The sequence below is a fragment of the Pseudonaja textilis genome, chromosome 3 (assembly GCF_049901715.1).
Source record: "Pseudonaja textilis isolate UNSWEBS1 chromosome 3, rPseTex1.2, whole genome shotgun sequence".
NCBI lineage: Eukaryota > Metazoa > Chordata > Lepidosauria > Squamata > Elapidae > Pseudonaja > Pseudonaja textilis.
Genome location: NC_141992.1, coordinates 132,543,871 through 132,563,050, shown reverse-complemented (window position 1 = coordinate 132,563,050; position 19,180 = coordinate 132,543,871). Strand labels below are relative to the sequence as shown.

Genomic DNA, 19,180 nt, shown 5'->3' with positions numbered 1-19,180 from the left:
CTGTAAAAAATATCAATTTCCCACCAGTGTAGCTTACATTTGTTATTATGTGGTCTTAAAATAGAAAGTGTTAGAATTTAGGACTCTATAATGACATTTCTGGAGAATGAATGGCCACAAGCATTTATATGTAACCCGCAAATAATCAGGACTCTTTCTTGATCAGAAGAGATTCTCCTAGGGATACTAACTGAAGATCCATACCCTGTTGTTTGCAGCTACAAAAAAATTCCAGTCAGAACTTAAAATTGTTCCAAAAGACCATTTTGTACGCTGACAAAACATGCAAGTGAGAAACAAATTGCTTCACTATGTTGCTGACTGTAGAATCTTATCGATTTCAAAATTCATGAACCAAAATTAGTCTGTTTGCTATTTCAAAGGTCAAAGACCAATTCCAAATCTAAAAAAAACATTCTGAAATACTGCAAAGCAGCCAGATATTTAGTCGCACATCTGGGGAGTGTTACTAGTTATTTAAGAACATACAAAAGTGCCTGTGAGCCATATCAGATAAGTAAATATAACCCCCAAACCATTTCCATCCATAACTCTGGAATAGAGAAATTTGCCAAAGCAAATTTGTAGGTAAGGCAAGCAGCAGCCATAATTGGCCAAGTTTGATTTCTATGCAGGACTGTAGAAACTGAAATGGCAAACTAACTTCCAAGATTATGGATCAATTTGATTTAGTTTTGTCATAATTTATGTAAGCTTGTGAAATCTAGTGGCTTCTAGAAATCAAATGCTATCAAATGCTATGGGCCGTGTTTTTGTAAACCATGCTCAATTAGTATAAATTCATCACTTTAAGTTCTAGTAAATTGGATCAGTTGCCTCATAGAATGTTTGCTACAACCACAAGAGCTTCCAGACATGCAAATGCAGGTCTTCTACAATGCAGGAAAGTGAAACCATCCAAAATAAGAATTCTATCTTCACATCATTGCTTCATCAAACAGACTGAGAAAGAATATTCTACATTCCTCCATATTGGTTTATTGAACAGCATTTCCAAATACTTCAAGTAATTGTTTCAGTCCATTTGAACAGTGTATATTTGCTATGGTGAACTTGGATAGAGACAGTTATACATACTCCAGAATCCCAACCCAGGAATAGATATGGGATGTCCAAAGCTAACATCACACACACACACACCCAAATGTCTTTCACTAGGGGGGGACAAATGTAAACAAATTAAGAATATGAAGGCCCAGAAAGACACACTAAAAATTCAGTACAAGACAATGGTATGGTGGAATATACCACTATCTGCATAGAATAATTTGCATGAATACAGCTAATGTAAAATTACTGTTAAATATTTTGATTATTTTTCTTAGTTAAGTATACATAAATCATCAATAGCATTTACCTCTGAATAAATATTTCTAGGATTGCAATCTGAATGTCTTCATTCCCAGAAGTTAGTAACACTAAAGCAGAAAAGCAAAATCTCTGTTTTCAGTTGGATTTCTACTGTTAGGAACTGATTTTTATAATGAGTAGTGACCAGTTAACTTTAGGAGCACATAGATATGTACATTTCAAATTAATAACAAAAAGTTATCAAAATACCTGAACATGTTAAAGAACGTATAACTAAACACTTTAAAAATCTCATGGAGACCCATTCATCTATAGAAACATAAAACTAAGGAATCCAGTAGTACTATGAAAAATTCTGGAACCAAACTTTCTCTTCTGTCCCTCTGAAAAATATTCCAACTGAGGAAAATATATGCATCATAAAAATGTGTCTATCTCCTGAAGCAAAAAAATAAGGTTTTGACATTACTGTGTTCTCAGAATAAGGTAGTCAAATGCATTCTTTCAAATGAAATATGTCCAGCCATACAATGTATCTGACCATACTACAATGTATTGGTTTAATTCATTGATTATATTTATCAAAGTCAGACTTGCTGAATATGGCATTTTGGTCCCGCTTTTCTAGTACCCCCAATCCAAATTGGGATAACATTTATTTCTTGATTTGAATTTTAGATCACCATCACTGACTCTCAAGAGGCAACAGTCAAAAATAGTAAAATGGCTTGTATCTCTTCATGTGAAAAAGGACTAGCAGCAAAGTACTGTATATTTGAGGGGACGGGATTACCAATTCCAGTGCAAATTTTCTCACAAAGGATTAAATTCAGGAATATAAACAAAGTTCAAGAGAAATCCAACTGGGAGCAAGTTATCTCAGCACATCAATGGCAGGAAGAACATTAGGAAAAATCAAATGTATTTTATCTTTCCTTCAAAACATATTTCACAATACTATTAAAAATGTCCGAGATGGCCTGGACTTTTGGCATTTAAAATGAAAACAAACATCACTTCTTAATCTCACCATTCAATGTCACTTTTATTTTGCAGCACATTCTGGATTGACCCTCTAACCACAGAACAGAACAGAAAAAAGCAATGGTGATAAAGTAAGTCAAGGCTTTGAACTGAGGTCATTTTTGAAGTCTTCACACACACACGATTTTCTTGGCAAGAATATGGAATGGTCTGCTACTTCTTTATTTAGTATGTTTTTTTCCAAAGGCCCATCATCCTGGGGTTTCCAGAGTTCCCATCCAAGTACTAACCAGCTTAGTTAGCTTCATAGACCAACCAGTGCTGGTTACATATTGAAAAATTTCAATTTCTGTTTGTTTGCTCTGTCACAGCTTTAACAGATTTAACAGATAATCAGAGTTGGAAGGGACCTTGTAGGTCATCTAGTCCAACCCCCCACCCAAGTGGGAGACCCTACACCATTTCTGACAAATGGCAGTCTAATCTCCTTGAAAGTCTCAAGTGATGGCGCTCCCACAACTTCCGAGGGCAAGCTGTTCCATTGGTTGATTGTTCTGTCAGAAAGTTTCTCCTTATTTCTTATTATTTTTATTTAAATCTCTCCTTGTTCAGTTTCTATCCATTATTCCTTGTCTGGCCTATAGGCGCTTTAGAAAATAGCTTGACCCCTTCCTCCCTGTGGCAGCCCCTCAAATATTGGAAGACCGCTATCATGTCTCCCCTGGTCCTTCTCTTTACTTGACTGGCCAAGCCCAGTTCCTGTAACCGTTCTTCATATGTTTTAGCCTCCATTCCCCTAATCATCCTAGTTGCTCTTCTCTGTACTTTTTCTAGAGTCTCAACATCTTTTTATAATGCGGGGAACAAAACTGGATGCAGTACTCTAGGTGTGGTCTTACTAAGGCTTTATAGAGTGGTATTAGTACTTCCCTTGATCTTGATTGTATCCCTCTGTTAATACAATTTAGGATTGCATTAGCTTTTTGGGTGGCAGCTGCACACTGCTGGCTCATATTTAGCTGGTTGTCCACTAAGACTCCAAGATCCCTCTCACAATTACTGTTATTGAGCCTGATTTCACCCAGTCTGTATGTGTACTTTTGGTTTTTCTTGCCTAAGTGTAGGACTTTACCTTTCTCTACACTGAATTTCATTTTGTTAGATACGGCCCAGTGTTCTAGTCTGTCAAGATCCATCTGGATCTTGAGCCTATCTTCTTGGGTGTTAGCTATTCCTGCCAGCTTAGTATCATCTGCAAATTTGGTAAGTTTCCCTTCTATTCCCTCATCTAAGTTCAAAACCTGTCAAGAGAATTAATCTCTCTTTCACATAAAATCAATGCTCTGATATTTTAAACACAACAAATAGAAGCAAACACAGCCTTTACTGCTGTTTAATCCATATGGGCTTTAAGAAATCATACAATCTTGCCAATCCAGTGTAACATCAAGACTTCCTGAAATCCCGCTGCCTCTCCTTTGCAGGTTTGCAAAGGCTTGGTTAAGACACAAAACACCCACATACACCCACAAAGCATTGCACCAAAGGCAGGAATTGTCATGTGTAGCAAAGCAGGAATATAATTTATTCATTTTGAAAAACATTTTATTTTCTAGAAAGTGTTGACAGTATTTGCTTAGTGTATTCCCAGTGCATATTTAAAGAAATTCTTACCCAGTTCAACGATAACCCTTTCTTCATTTGCTTCCATAAAGGCATTAGAAGCATGTTTGATATTGCTCCCGTTTATACATTATTTATAGATTTAACATATTGTACACAAACCAAAGATCTCAGGAAGATTTGTTAGTATCCTCTGAGTATTTTTTCATCAAGACTATGCCCAGGAGACGTGTTTTCTATATTTTGGTAAAACCAGTTTTTACTGGCTTTTACTAAAAAAGCACATGTTTTTGTCAATTTTTTCTGATTCCTGCTGTGAATATTTAGATACCACATAAGAGGTTTTGTCCTGTCACATAACCGATCTATCCCCTTATATGTATAATTATTTCAGAGAAGTTATAAATTTCCTGAAATAATACGATCTTACCACTTAAGGCAGTAGTGGCAGGAAAGTTTATGTTGGAAATGAATTATGACTCACTACTGACTGGCACTAAATCAAGTATTTTCTATTCCAAAAGGAATATTTTTTTCAATTTTTCAACTTTTTCATTTTGGGAATAATACTAAGAAGAAATCATAAATTCTACAGGAATTTGTGCATTTATACATCATCTTTTTTAAATGACTAATGATTTTCTTCTTGAATACTGAACAAATAAATGTGCTGATTCAGCAACAAGAACCTTTTTTCTTTTTTTGAAAAATTAACGTACTACAAATCAATATGCCTCTTTCCATACTGGCTGTATAGCATTTAAATTTCAATTATAGTCTAATCTTCGTCCCTATTCATCTGCTGAGTGCCCGATTAATATATACTTTTGTCAATTGGGAGCACCATAAAATTTTAAAGTAATACTCAAGGTTAAAAAAAGAAAGCATATTGTTCATAATGATTACATTCTAAATAGATGTTAATCAGCAAGTAGCTAGAAAAGTTAGGACTGCTGTACACAACAAAAATAAATGCTTGTCCTATCTCCTTTACAGGAATACAACAGCATATGTAGGGGACCCCACCAATATGTAAACAGGCAATACACCTATTTGAAGGCCACATCTGGCCAAGGCACTTAGGGTTTACACCTGTAAACACCACCTAATAAAAGATACAATCACAGGACATTACAATTGCAAAACTTGAAAAAGCAGAGCTTTTATCTTCTTATAATCTCCTTTCACCCTCACTATTAAATGTGGCATTTTATACAGTATTTCTCTCCCAAATACTCGTAGGAGAAAATTAGTTACTTCAAACTACCAAGCCTGTATATCTGTATCTTTCAAGAGTTCCAGAAACTTTAGAAAAGTTTTTTTTTCCCTAAAAGAAGCTGAGAATGACTTATTTAAAAAGATCCCAAATTTAGAGAAGTATTTTTGGAATTTCTGAGATTCTTCATATGCATTAGATTTTACAACATTCTGGATTCCTAGACTACAGGCAATAGTGTCTAAGGATTCTGCAAATTGAAATCAGAGGAATTTAGAATGCAGAACATTATCACATACACCTGCAGTTTTGTCCTTGAAAGGCAAATATTCAAATGTATTATTTTATTTAAAGGTTTATATAGCCACCCATCACATAGCCAACTCTGCGCAGTTACATATGAAGGGAATTACATTAAGGAGACCTTAATTCAACCTGATTGCTAAACAGTTTTTTTACCGCTTAGTTGAGGAGATCTGAAAGAAACTATTCAACTAATCAACAATTTACTTAACTGTCCCTTGAAAATTGCAATTCAGTGTTGTGCATTCCATCTATCACTGCCAGTTAAGTTTTTAAACTTCATGAACTGATTTGGATATATAGAATCTGCATGAAGTAATCATGAAGCAGAAAATCATGTTAGTTGTATTTGCAATTCTCACTATTTATGGCTAACTGATAGAGGAGCCAAAGACCCAAGAGAGTAGCTATCAATTTACTTGTAATAATTTTATAGACGAGGACATTTCAATGGGGAGGGGGGGATGCAAGTTGCATTTAGATACTGTTGTACCTCATTTTCCTTTGGTCACAGTCTAGACATATACAAGAGTCAACCTACTAATAGTCACTCAGATTTGAGTTCTCACATACTTAGTTCATAGCTTATACAGATCTCCAAACAGAGTATGAATTGTTCTTAAGACATGTGATCCCTGGATAATGGAGCAGACATTATAATTTTCAATGCAAACCATGCACCATTTCTTCAAGACCTGATCAATTTCTGCTGAGAAGTGTAAATAATCTTTAAGTAGTTTCCAACACACCTCTCTATCACTTACCCTTTATAGACTGATAGATTGCATAAAGCTTTGTTCTAAGGCACAACAGGCAAAGGGGAAAACCCATTCAAACGATGTTTTTTTTCAACCTTGCTCTAGTTATCCAATTCCCAGAGAAGTGTTCTGAATTCGAGCAGCATTCTTTCAGGGTTTGTAAGAAGTCACTGCCTAAAATAGGAAGGAGCAGCCCAAATCAACAGATGGCTTTAAAGGGGGCAAAGTTCCAATCCTACTGTAGGTTCATTCTCTTTTTCATGCCCAAAAGTGGATATATCCCCTCAGATACCCATGCCCGCCAAGGAGACTTCACCAGAACTGCTATCCAATGGGTCTTAAAGCACATTCTCGTTTTCCTGGCCAAACGTGCCAGAAACAGTCACGATTCTTGTGCAACAAGGCAAATGCACGCTTCTCTCTCTTAAGCCGGACCGCGATTCTCCCATTCGGCTGCCTCTTCGGTCCAACTTGAAGCCCGCAAGGCTTGGCGGCACGATGACTAAAGTGCGAAGGTATGGCCGGCTATCTCAAGTTTGGACCGCTAGAAAGGAAGGAAGGGGGCACAAAGGCAAGTCGTGGAAAGGTTCAGCCCTTAGGACGCTGTGCTGCAGGACTCCGGGAGATTGTAGTAGTAGTAGTAGTAGTAACTTAAGGCAACTTAGGCTGGTTCCTGGAGCAATTTCAGGCTCTGGGAAGAGCCGCCTGGCACCCGCCTCCCGAGTCTCCTCATCACAGGGGAGTTGCTGACATCTCGGAGCTGCAATCGCGGAGGGTATAGTTGGCCCCGCCGTTGTTGTCCCAATGCTCCCCTTGCTGGCTTCGATAGCAGATAGCGAAATGCACGGCCGTCCCGTCTGGCAAGCCAGGAGGAAGGCAGAGGGAGAACTGGTAACGCTCGACCGGAGCGGAGGCATCATCCGGAAGGTCCCCCCCATCGGGGAGCAGCAGAGCCGGGACGTCCAGGAAAGAAAGCCACTCGTTGAAGGTATAGCGCACCGTCACCTCCTTGGAGCCGGGGCAACTCCGCACCCTCACCACGCCGCGGACGTCCGTGGGCGCCCCGGCCAGCGCCGTCCCCGTCACCTCCTCCAGGCAGACGCGGTCCCGCCGCAGCCGCTCCTCGGCGCCGTTTCCCTGGTCCGCCTCGTCCAACGGGGTCGCGAGCCGGAGCGGGACCTGAGGCGGCGGCCGAGGAAAAGGCGACGACGACGCGCAACCCCCCAGCTCGGCCAAGGCGGCGGTGAAGTCCTCGAAGTCCCTCTGCCTCATGGGGAAGCTCTGCAAGCGGGACAAGACGGCGTGGGGCACCTGCGGCTCCTCGGCCGCGCTGTAATGCTTCACGCTGGCCAAGCACAAGCCCAGGGAATCGGCGAACTGCACCCGCTTCTTGCATTTGGTGCAGCAGCCGCCGCCGCGGAGGCTCCCCGTCGGCGAAGCCGCCCCGTTGTCGTCGTCCTCATCCTCGCTCTCGTCGCTATCGCCCGGCGGCCGCCTCCTCTGGAAGAAACGCGCCGCTGCCAAAGACGGGCTGTCCGGCAACGAGAAGGAGCGGCCGCGGCGACGGCGCCGCTCCAGCAGCGCCTCCTCGTCCTTCTCCCGGGCGGCTGGCCCCGGGCAGTCTCGCTGTTGCTGCCGATTCTCCGCCGCCGTCGCCTTCTCCTCCTCCTCCTCCTCGGCGTCTTCTCGCCATGCTGGGGCTAAGGAGGCTTCTTCGTTGGGCTGGTGCTCCCCGAAGGGAGCAAAAAGTTGCCCCAAACTCAGGACTGCCGAGCCGCGGTTCTCCATTGCATGGCGCCGACGCTACGCCAAAGCTCCCGCCTCGGGAGAAGCCAGCTTGGCTTTTTTATTCCCGTCCCGTTTCGGGGCTCCGTGGGCGCCGCTCCGTTTCAAAGTAGGTCGCTTTTTGTGTAGGGGAAGCCAAAAAAAAAAAAAAAAAAGTCCCTCGGACGAGGAGGCGCGCCCCCTTTTTCCCCTCGCCTTTCTCCCTGCCCCTCCCCCCGAGGAAGGATGGGGCGGGGCGGGGCGGGACCTCCCACAAGAACCCGTCAGGAGGGGGAAAAAGACATTCGCCACAAGCTCAAAGGCACGTAGCCACTCCGCGCGGCAAATTGGGAAGCGGGCGGGCGCGGGTCACTCTCCTGAGGAAAGTGTGTGTGGAGTGGGCGGGGGGGGGTGTTAAATGGAATATAATAATTTGAGCGGGAACGAGTCCTCCCCTCGGGCGGGGCCGAATGGTTTTAAAGCCCTGCCCAGTTTCCTGACGCGGTAGGCGCGGCCTTGCCGCGCCCCCTTTCCCCCCACTCCTCATATGGCATCTCTGCAAGGTTGAGAAGAGTTTTGGGGAGTGAGGAGCTCCCGGAGAGGAAGTGAAATAAGAGAAGCCTTTTTCTCCACAGGAAACTCTTTTCCTGGTTCAAGCCCTTAGTCCAGGGGTCTCCAACGGTGGAAACTTTAAACCAGGTGGACTTCAACTTCCAGAATTCTGGGAGTTGAAGTCCTCCAGGCTTAAAGTTGCCAAGGTTGGTGACTCCTGCCTTAGTCAACCACCGCATTAGCTGCCACCCCCTTCTTCCTCGTCTATTCTTTTCTCTTTTGCGATTGGGGAATTTGGGGGGGGGGAGGTCAGTATGTTGGCTATAAGCCTTAAAGTAGACAATTACTATGCATTGAACTGGAAAGGTTTATTGGCGATTCTTTTGCACTTTATGGCCAACCGAATCACTGCAGAAAAGGAGACCGGAGAGGAGATGGCTGGGTTCAAAAATATCTGAAAATCGTCCATGGGATCCCTCATAGCTTGGCTCCTGCTGGATACTGACAGGAACACTATTCCCAAAAAGAGTCGACTCGCCCACATGTTCTAACAGATGGGTTCACCAAGCAACTCCTGCCCTGGGCCAAATGAGATGAATGGGACCCCTGAATATGTGTCTTCTAAACCAGGGGTCTCCAACCTTGGTAACTTTAAGCCTGGCGGACTTCAACTTCCAGAATTCTCCAGCCAGCAAAGCTGGCTGGGGAATTCTGGGAGTTGAAGTCTGTCAGGCTTAAAGTTGCCATGATTGGAGATCACTGTTCTAAATTATTGTCCCACACAACTAAAGTACATTCTCCCATTTGTGGTACAGTGTCTGTAGCATCCTGGCCTTTAGCAAGATTCCCAAAATGTGTCCATTCTATATAATTTGGGGTGTACACTGGCATCAGGGCCTTTATTTCTCTTACTTGTCCTGTATTTTTGGATTTTCTTGATACTATTCACTGCAAATTGCTTTGTATTGATTGAACGAAGTGTGCAGTACAGGTATATCTCAACGACCACAACTGGGTCCAAAAGTTCTGTTGCTAAGTGAGACATTTTTAAAGTCATTTTTTATGACCTTTCTTGCCACAGTTGTTAAGTGAATCATGCAGCTGTTAAGCTACTAGCACAGTTTTTAAGTGAATCTGGCTTTCCCATTGATTTTGCTTGTCAAAAGGTCACTAAAAGTGATCACAACTATCATAAATATGAGCCCATCATGTGACCATGAGGATGCTACAGTGGTTATAAGTGTAAATGGTCATAAGTTTCTTTTTTCAGGATCTTTGTTACTTCGAATAATTGCTATATGAACTGTTGTAAATTGAGGACTACCAGTATCTGTATATAAAATGCAACATAAATAAACATTTCTTATTGGGCTTTTGACTAAAATAATGTGTAGTGTATTAGCATTACACATTAATTATATAGCATAAAGAAATAATAAAATTGTTTTTTCTAAGGTGATACATATGACAGCCCAAAACTAGTCCACACAATGCTTTTTTGTGTATGTTAACAGTCCTAACTTTCCTTGAATCGTTAAGAGGGATGCACACATGTAAAAAGGAAACAGGTTCAGCTGCACTATTGTAGCCATCCTCTTGACTTTTTTTACCCCTTCTCCCATAGACGGCATTGTACATTTATTTTAGTTATTATTTATTCATCAAATTTGTATTCCATCACAGGACTCTTAGCAGCTCACACAATAGGAGAGAATATTTGTACCTCAAGTTGAACTGTGGGATCCTAGGTGCTTTCTGAGCTTGGTTGTTTTCTTGCAGATGTTTCACTACCCAACTACCTAACATCATCAGCACTCTTGCATCAGCACTGATAATGTTACCTAGTTTGGGTAATGAAACATCTGCAAGAAAACAACCAAGTTAAGATTGTACCATAAACATGGAACAAATAAAACCCCAAACACAACATATGGCATCAAGGCCAAAGGCTCTCCAGAAAAGATCTTATCTTCAATTTTTCCTCAACAGCATTTCCGAACAGCGGTTCCTCTGTAAGGTGTCTTTAAAGGCAACTCCATGTAAAGCATATTGCAGTTGTCTAATCAGGTGGTGATCAGGCATGAAAATGATAAATAGATATTATCTTTAAAAACTAAATAACAATTCATATCTGGCAGTTGTTTGCAACAATGAAAGGAATGAGAGTTCTAGACTTGCTAATGACAAAACAAATCACTGGTCCCAGATGTATCTCTCTGAACTTTAGTGATTTAATTAAATTTCTTCAAAAACTCTTAGGGGGGCAAATTTACTATCTTATGCAACTGCATTTTTGTGGGGCGGGGTGTGTGTGTCAAACAACAGCCCCCAAAGCAGTTTGTTGGACATGAACTTGGAGCAGTATCAAAAGTACTATTTTCTTTCTTCAAATCTGAAATGGCTGTTTTTCTAAAAAGATTATAAAGTATGCTTCCTAAATCAGCCTTTATTCTTTAGGATGACAAAGTGGTGTGATTTACTGACTTAATCAAATGTATACAACAGCAACTCTAGGTAGCTTACAATATAAAGCAGCGGTCAAATGTAGGTTAATCAATGGATTGGGTTTCAATACTATCTAGTGTAATCCCATGTTTTAACATGCTATGTGAGCTAGTGTACATTCATGTCTTATGATTTTTCAGTGAGCACTTGGCTGACTACCAAACACTGGATTGAAGAGGTCTTTGATTTTTGATGTACAGCTTCTCCTCAAAACTGAATACAGTGGAGAACTTCTGTGTACTATAATTTCTATGATAACCAACTTCTTCTATTTGTTCCTCTGTAGACTTTTAGGATACTAACTAATGTGCATTGGACATGTTAGCTAGAACACAAAACAGACTGCCTTTATAATTGCAAATCTTTCACTTAAGTATTCTGACATTTGCAGTTTTAATTTATGCATAACCACTGGTGGGATTCAAAAAATTTACTTCTGGTTCTGTGGGTATGGCTTGGTGGGTGTGGCTTGGTGGGCATGGCAGGGGAAGGATACTGTAAAATCTCAATTTCCACCTGAATCCAGGGGAAGGATACTGCAAAATCTCTCCATTCCCACCCCACTCCAAGAGAAGGATACTGCAAAATAATGCTCTCTCGCCAGCGCCGGGAATCGTGGAAGTTACGGAAGCATCTCCCCCACCTGAGAAGCAGCTAAAACTCTTCCATGGTTCCCGCTGCTGCTGCCGCTGTTATTGGAGATGGCGCTGGCGAAAGAGGGACAGCTGCAACTCAGCCTGGGTGCTTGGAATGCAGGAATGGGCTGCGCACCGGGACTTTTGCAAACTTGCAGAGCCTGAGGCTGGAGCACCAAAGGTAGCAGCAGCAGCGACACTCGCTTGACTCTTCTCACGCCCACACAGCCGCTCGGGATTAAACCAAAATGCAGCGTGCAGCACTCCCAGGTACCTCAAAATCTTTTTTTTCCTGTTGCTACAGGGATGGGGGAAAAGCGGGAGCGACTCAGACACTGTTGTTGGAGGCGGCGCTGGTGAGAGAGGCGCCAGCACCGTTGGGAACCATGGAAGCTACAGAGACTTAAGAAGCAGCTGAAACGCTGCTGGACATCCACACCGATGCCACCCGCCTGCTGACCCAGGTAAGGGAGGGGTAAGGGAGCCCCCCGTGCTCCACCATGGTGTTAGGAGTGGCTGATGGTGAGGCGTAGGTGCCCGCAGGGCACTCCTAATGGCAAGTTCCCCCCCACACCTTCCCCCCCAATTTTGCATGTTTTAAACTAGGCCTAAATTTGGGGGGAAGGGGCTTAATTTCATTTTATGCCTAGAAAACATGCTGGGTCTTCCTATTGGGGGGGCGTATTGTTGGAGAAACACAGTATCACACTACTAACGACAGCATACAAAACATTTGCTAGATCTATACTTGAATACAGCTCATCAGTCTGGAACCCATATCATGTATCTGATATTAACACAGTTGAGAAAGTCCAGAAATATTTCACAAGAGTTCTCCGCTCCTCTACTCATTGCAGAATACCTTATGCCACCAGACTTGAAACTCTAGACCTAGAAAACCTAGAACTACGCCGCCTCTGGTCCAATCTAAATATAGTATATAAAATCATACATTGCAATGTCCTACCTGCAAATGAATACTTCAGCTTTAATCATAACAATACAAGAGCACACAATAGATACAAACTCAAGGTTAACCGCACCAAACTTGACTGCAGAAAATATGACTTCAGCAACAGAGAGGTCAATGTTTGGAACCCCTGACTCTGTGGTTTCTTCCCCAAACCCCAAAAACTCTAACCTTAGACTGTCTCCAATTGACCTCACCCACTTCCTAAGAGGCCTGTAGGGGGCGTGCATAAGCACACCAATCGTGCCTACCATCCCTGTCTTATTGTTTTTTTATTTTTCTTATAATTATCTACCTCATGTATACAGAACTATATTTGTTCTTATACCTGTATCTTGTAAGCGATTGACAAATCAAATAAAAATACTAAAAAAAAGGAGGGGGGGGGTCTGGACCTTGAGAACTCTTTGGTGGATTACTGTTTGCTCCTGCAATTGTGCAAACATGATGAAAATTCCTGTTTGAAATTCCATTGTGTGAATTGACAAAAGAAATCCTGACCTGAAGACGAAGTTGGATATTGGCACCATATCTATTCTTAACATTTATATTAATCACATAATTCCCATGATATCTTGGCCAGCTTAACTCATAATCTTCCAAAGCTGGCTAGCCAGCATGCTGCAACTCTCCTTTTGCACTATCCTATTGTGGGAGATTGCATTGGGCTTAAAGTGGCCTTATGTTCTCTTGTTCATTATTGCAGGGAAGAAGATTAAAGATAAAGCCTTCCAAAGCTAAGGTTCTCATTTTTGCTAAACCCTAAAGTCTGATCTTGATTTTTAAATACACATAGAAAAGAAGCAGAAAAAAAATTGTAAATATCTGAGCATAGTTTTTCAAGCCTTGATTATATTTCCCATAAAACTCAAAATTTAACAAAATTTAACTGTTTAATGTTCAGCTCTTACATTATTCATGTTTACTGCAACAAAATATTCTTAGCAAAATCTCAGCTATATGGTGGTCAAATCAAGCCATTACAATTTTGCCCCAATGAAAACAAGACAATAAAAATTCTTTAGATTCCTAACATTGTTCTCCACCAAGATGGTGGTGTTTTCATTGAAGAAATTAGGAAAAGAGTGATTATTGGTTAATGATGTTCTGCCATCCTTTCTCCGTTAGCTTCAGGTACCAAGTTTATCACAAGATAGTAAGTTCTTTCTAGCTGAGCACAAATCTACCTCCTGTTCCAGAAGCCTCCTGGTTCTGCACACTGTCCATGATTCTCTGCCTTGGAGTAGCAGCTTCATAGTTCCTGCCATCACCACCATCAATCTTCTAAGGCAGGGGTTGCCAACCTTTTGGACCTCAGGGACCACCAAACTCATAATTTTAAATCCTGCAGACCAGAGACCCTGGGAAAATCACCCCCAAAATCTGCAGGAAAATTCCCCACCCTGTTTTCCTACCGACAGATCTTTCTTTATTTGAGATTGCAGGATACTGTCTCCAGCTCTGTTCTCTGGGGGAGAGAGAGAGAAAGAGAGAGAGACTTTTGGCTTCATGCAAGGAAAGCAGCAGAAGCAGCAGAAGTCTTTCTTTCTCTCCCACAAACTCTGTCAGAATGGCGCAGCCTCTTGGAGCAGGATGCCTTGCAGGGTCCCAAGGACTCATTTCTGGTGGAGTTTGGGGGAGAGAAAGAAAGACTGTGGCTGCTTTCCTCATGTGTATCCAAAAGATAAGAAGAAGTGGAAAGAAGTATCCCGGTGGCCAGGCCAGGTGTGTGGGGCAAGTTTCCCCTCTCCAACCTTTCCTCCCTCCCCTCACTACCTCGTGTTGTTTGCAATGCAAGCAACGCAAGCCTTGTGTTCCCACGGGTGATGTGGGCAGCACAGCCTTGTGTTCCCACACAGCCTGGATGAATTGCTTTAGGGGTGACATTTCTCTGTGGACCACCAAAATTTTCTCACAGACCCCCCAGTGGTCCCTGGCCCATGGTTGGCAACGACTGTTCTAGGGAGCACCTCAACCAATCTCTCTCCCTCACACTGGGGTGTAACAGATGGGTTTTTCTGGCAATAAAAAGCGTAAATGAGGCAGTGAGAGGAGGCAAAGAAATAATTTTTATAATGCAACTTCCTGGACATGCTGTTTATAGGTATATGAATAGAGGTCAATTACACAAACAATAAACAAAATAAAACTTTAAAAAAGTAAAACTTACAAAAAATTAAGCCTGATTTATAGAAACACACGCAATGTTTTCAGCAAACCATAAGTCGGTAGAAGTCTACTACACTGCTCAAAAAAATAAAGGGAACACAAAAATTAGACATCCTAGATCTGAATGAATGAAATATACTTATTAAATACTTTGTTCATTACACAGTTGAATGTGCTGACAACAAAATCACACAAAAATTACCAAAGGAAATCAAATTTAGCAACCCATGGAGGTCCGGATTTGGAGTTACAGTCAAAATTAAAGTGGAAAAAAACACTACAGGCTGATCCAACTTTGATGTAATGACCTTAAAACAAGTCAAAATGAGGCTCAGTAGTGTGTGTGGCCTCCACATGCCTGTATGACCTCCCTACAACGCCTGGACATGCTCCTGATGAGGTGGCGGATGGTCTCCTGAGGGATCTCCTCCCACACCTGGACTAAAGCATCCCCCAACTCCTGGACAGTCTGTGGTGCAACATGGCGTTGGTGGATGGAGCAAGGCATATCCCAGGTGTGCTCAATTGGATTCAAGTTTGGGAAACGGGCAGGCCAGTCCATAGCATCAATGCCTTCGTCTTGCAGGAACTGCTGACACACTCCAGCCACATGAAGTCTAGCATTGTTGTGCATTAGGAGGAACCCAGGGCCAACCGCACCAGCATATGGTCTCACAAGGGGTCTGAGGATCTCATCTTGGTACCTTATGGCAGTCAGGCTACCTCTGGGGAGCACATGGAGGGCTGTGCAGCCCCCTAAAGAAATGCCACCCCATACCATTACTGACCCACTGCCAAACTGGTCATGCTGGAGGATGTTGCAGGCAGCAGAACATTCTTCATGGTGTCTCCAGACCCTGTCATGTCTGTCACATGTGCTCAGTGTGAACCTGCTTTCATCTGTGAAGAGCACAGGGCTCCAGTGGCGAATTTGCCAATCTTGGTGTTCTCTGGCAAATGCCAAAAGTCCTGCACGGTGTTGGGCTGTAAGCACAACCCTCCACCTGTGGATGTCGGGCCCTCATACCACCCTCATGGAGTCTGTTTCTGACCGTTTGAGCAACCACATTTGTGACCCGCTGGAGATCATTTTGCAGGGCTCTGGCAGTGCTCCTCCTGTCCCTCCTTGCACAAAGGCGGAGGTAGCGGTCCTGATGCTGGGATGTTGCCCTCCTATGGCCTCCTCCATATCTCCTGATGTACTGGCCTGTCTCCTGGTAGTACCTCCACGCTCTGGACACTACGCTGACAGACACAGTAAGCCTTCCTCCCATGGCTCGCATTGATGTGCCATCTTGGATGAGCTGCACTACCTGAGCCACTTGTGTGGGTTGTAGACTCTGTCTCATGCTATCACTGGAGTAAAAACACCGCCAGCATTCAAAACTGACCAAGCCATCAGCCAGAAAGCATATGAACTGAGAAGTGGTCTGTGGTCACCACCTGCAGAACCACTCCTTTATTGGGGTTGTCTTGCTAACTGCCTATGCTTTCCACCTGTTGTCTATTCCATTTGCACGACAGCATGTGAAATTGATTGTCAGTCGGAGTTGCTACCTAAGTGGACAGTTTGATTTCACAGAAGTGTGATTGACTTGGAGTTACATTGTGTTAAGTGTTCCCTTTATATTTTTGAGCAGTGTATAATAGTCCAGCACAGGAGTGTCGAACTTGTGGCCTGCGGGCCGGATGCATCACATGCTGGCTCTGCCCGCGCCTGATTTAGCGAAGGGGAAAAAAGTCCCGACACATCACGTAACATCACTGTGACAATGCGAGTTTGACACCTCTGGTCTAGCATATAGGAAAAAATGAATCAAGGACCTAATATAGTTTCCTGGCTGAAGTCTTTATTTCTGCAGGAAGAAATTAGTCCCTTGGCGGGGGGGTGGGGGTGTTCCTCTTTACCTGATTTGCTTTTCCTAGAAATTTCCAGCATTTAATTCTGAATCTGTAGAAGGTCTGTGGGAGAAGTTAAATTCCATTTGCTTCTTCCTCAGTCTAGCAGCTTCTGCCTCTAGTACCCCATCCTCTCAGAAAGGCAGGAGTTAGTGATAAAAAAACAGCTCTTACCCATATGAATGTGTATGGATAGGCAATTAGACCAACTTGTAATACCTAAAGAATTCTTTTTAAAAAGTGTTGTCTACCCAGCTCATTACCCAAATGAGGCTACATTCTTATTTATTAAATTTATATGCCACCCACCTCAGAATTAAAACTATTCTTAACTTGGAAAAAAAAAACTTCTATCATAAATATGCTACCCATTACTATCTGGTTTTGTCCATGTGAAATTGGAGCCATTGAATTTTCATTTCATTTCCTTTTCTATGATTCTTTTTTAAAAAGGACACATGCACTCACTTCATAATCATTCTTTCTAGTCACGCACCTGGCCACTCATCCACTCTGTTTACATTGCTTATTGCCCAGCTAGAATGATACAACCTCTTCAAATGTTGCTAAATTTTATTCTGTTGCTTGAAAAACCTATCAAGAATTAATTCTCTTCTTTGTTTTGTTGTTTTTATTTTCTGTTTGTGTGGTGTTTTTAAAAAATTTATTTTTTTATTGGTACTAGGTTTTGCTTACTATTTTACCACTTTACCATATTATTATTGCTTCTGTCAAGATCGCTGGTCAGTAAACATACGGAATTACAACACCTAAAATGTTCAACTGTAATTTTGTTTTGTTTTTTTAAATAAAACCTAATCCTAATGTTACCATTTTAAAATCTGTAGCGTCCCTGTATGCATATGGTAATACCACGAAGTCAACAAAATAAAACTGGGCTTAGACAAAAGAATTGAACAGAACAGAAATAGAAATAATTAGAAAAGAATAATTGTGCAATGGAAAAAAAAGCAGAATGAGGCATCCCAGTTACTCTTCCCAATGAAATTTCAATTGAACTGGATAGAGACAATTGTTCCATTTCTTGTAGCCCTTATATATGTTGTTAAAATGCACCTGGGAAGGTTTATAAGTTCAAAAGCTGGTTTCAGGAAAGGAAAGAAGAGACAATGGCTCTGTTTTTTTACAAAAATCTGGGGCTAGATTTTGCCCCAGGAGATCACAGGTATTGGAATGGAATGCAGAACTGCTGCAGCACAGGAAAACAGCTAAAACCTTATTCTAAGCATTTTATTGCTTTATAATGAGTTGGCCTGCTTTTCATTAAAGTAATCCTCAAACAGGAGACAATAAAAGAAACCCATAAAGCACACAAACAAACAAAATTCCCCAAGTTAAAGCTAGAGGAGAGGGCTAAAGCAAGGATGGAAGAAACAGATCAACTGCCACTAAGTACAACAAAACTTAGGGGCAAAGTATCTGTATGTACTTGACACTGAAAGTGTCACCCCACCTGATTCAACAGCACTGTAGGCAAACAAGCTTTTACTGGTTATCCAACCTTTCAAATTATTTTAATTAAATGTGAAGTTGATCTGCAAGATAGTGCAATTGCAGCCTCTGGTTTCTTCTTTCTGTATCTGGCCTCCATGTCATTCCATAGGTAGTTTCAGAAAATAAAAATCAAAGCAGACGGCAAACTTATCAGTTTTTCTGCCAGTAAAGCTTGTTTTCCCACTTCTCCCTCATCCTGTAGCTCCATGAGAGTCACTTTGTGGGAGCATCTTCAGTGCACTCAAAATTTTAAATGAGCCCAAAACGATGATGTGTTATTGTTTTAGGATACACACAAATTACTTTGTGAGAACACATTCTTGTTTTATATTTTCTCTAAAGTGGATAATGTGTTGATGATATTCAACAGACATTCATCATGTACATAGATTCTGCGATGCCTAAAATATAAATCCTGAAACAAAAATATTAGTATTCCCAAGACTAATATTTTCCTGTTACAATCCATCTTTACTATCCTTGTGGAAAACTCGACAAATTTTCTGAATCTTCTCTTACTAATATTATTTTAAAAAGCCACATTGCATTACTATTTTCTCTGCAAGCTATGGAAACCAGTTCTGTCCTTCACTGCTCCCTGTTGAAGCTAATATTCCAGAACTTAAGCATAATTTTCACTCACATCAATTAGAGCCAAATTCACATAAATACTTTACTTAAATTAGAGTTCAATTGACAGGCAAAGCAATCTTAAGATCTTTCATATTTTTTTCTAAGCTAGCCTATCTCCATATTGTTACAAGTCTTACTACAATAATGCAAATTGGTTTCCAGCATTTTTGCATAGATCCTCTGTGTACAATTTTAAATGAAGTTAAGCCGAAAGAAGGAAATAAAATATCTAAATAAATTTTAGCAGGAATTAAACATGGACGGCCTGGTTGCCAAAATGCTTGGTTAATTGGCACTACACTTCTTTTAAAGTCTGCCGGAA

At 41.6% G+C, this 19,180-nt stretch overlaps 1 protein-coding gene across 1 annotated transcript; it reads right to left on the bottom strand.

Moving 5' to 3' along the window:
- Nucleotides 1-974: 974 nt before the first annotated feature.
- Nucleotides 975-8,374, bottom strand: PPP1R3G (protein phosphatase 1 regulatory subunit 3G). Its single transcript, XM_026715062.2, has one exon. It carries the CDS (start codon nucleotides 8,002-8,004, stop codon nucleotides 6,949-6,951), a length of 1,056 nt encoding a protein of 351 aa, XP_026570847.1. The 5' UTR covers nucleotides 8,005-8,374; the 3' UTR covers nucleotides 975-6,948.
- Between the last annotated feature and the right edge of the window lie 10,806 nt (nucleotides 8,375-19,180).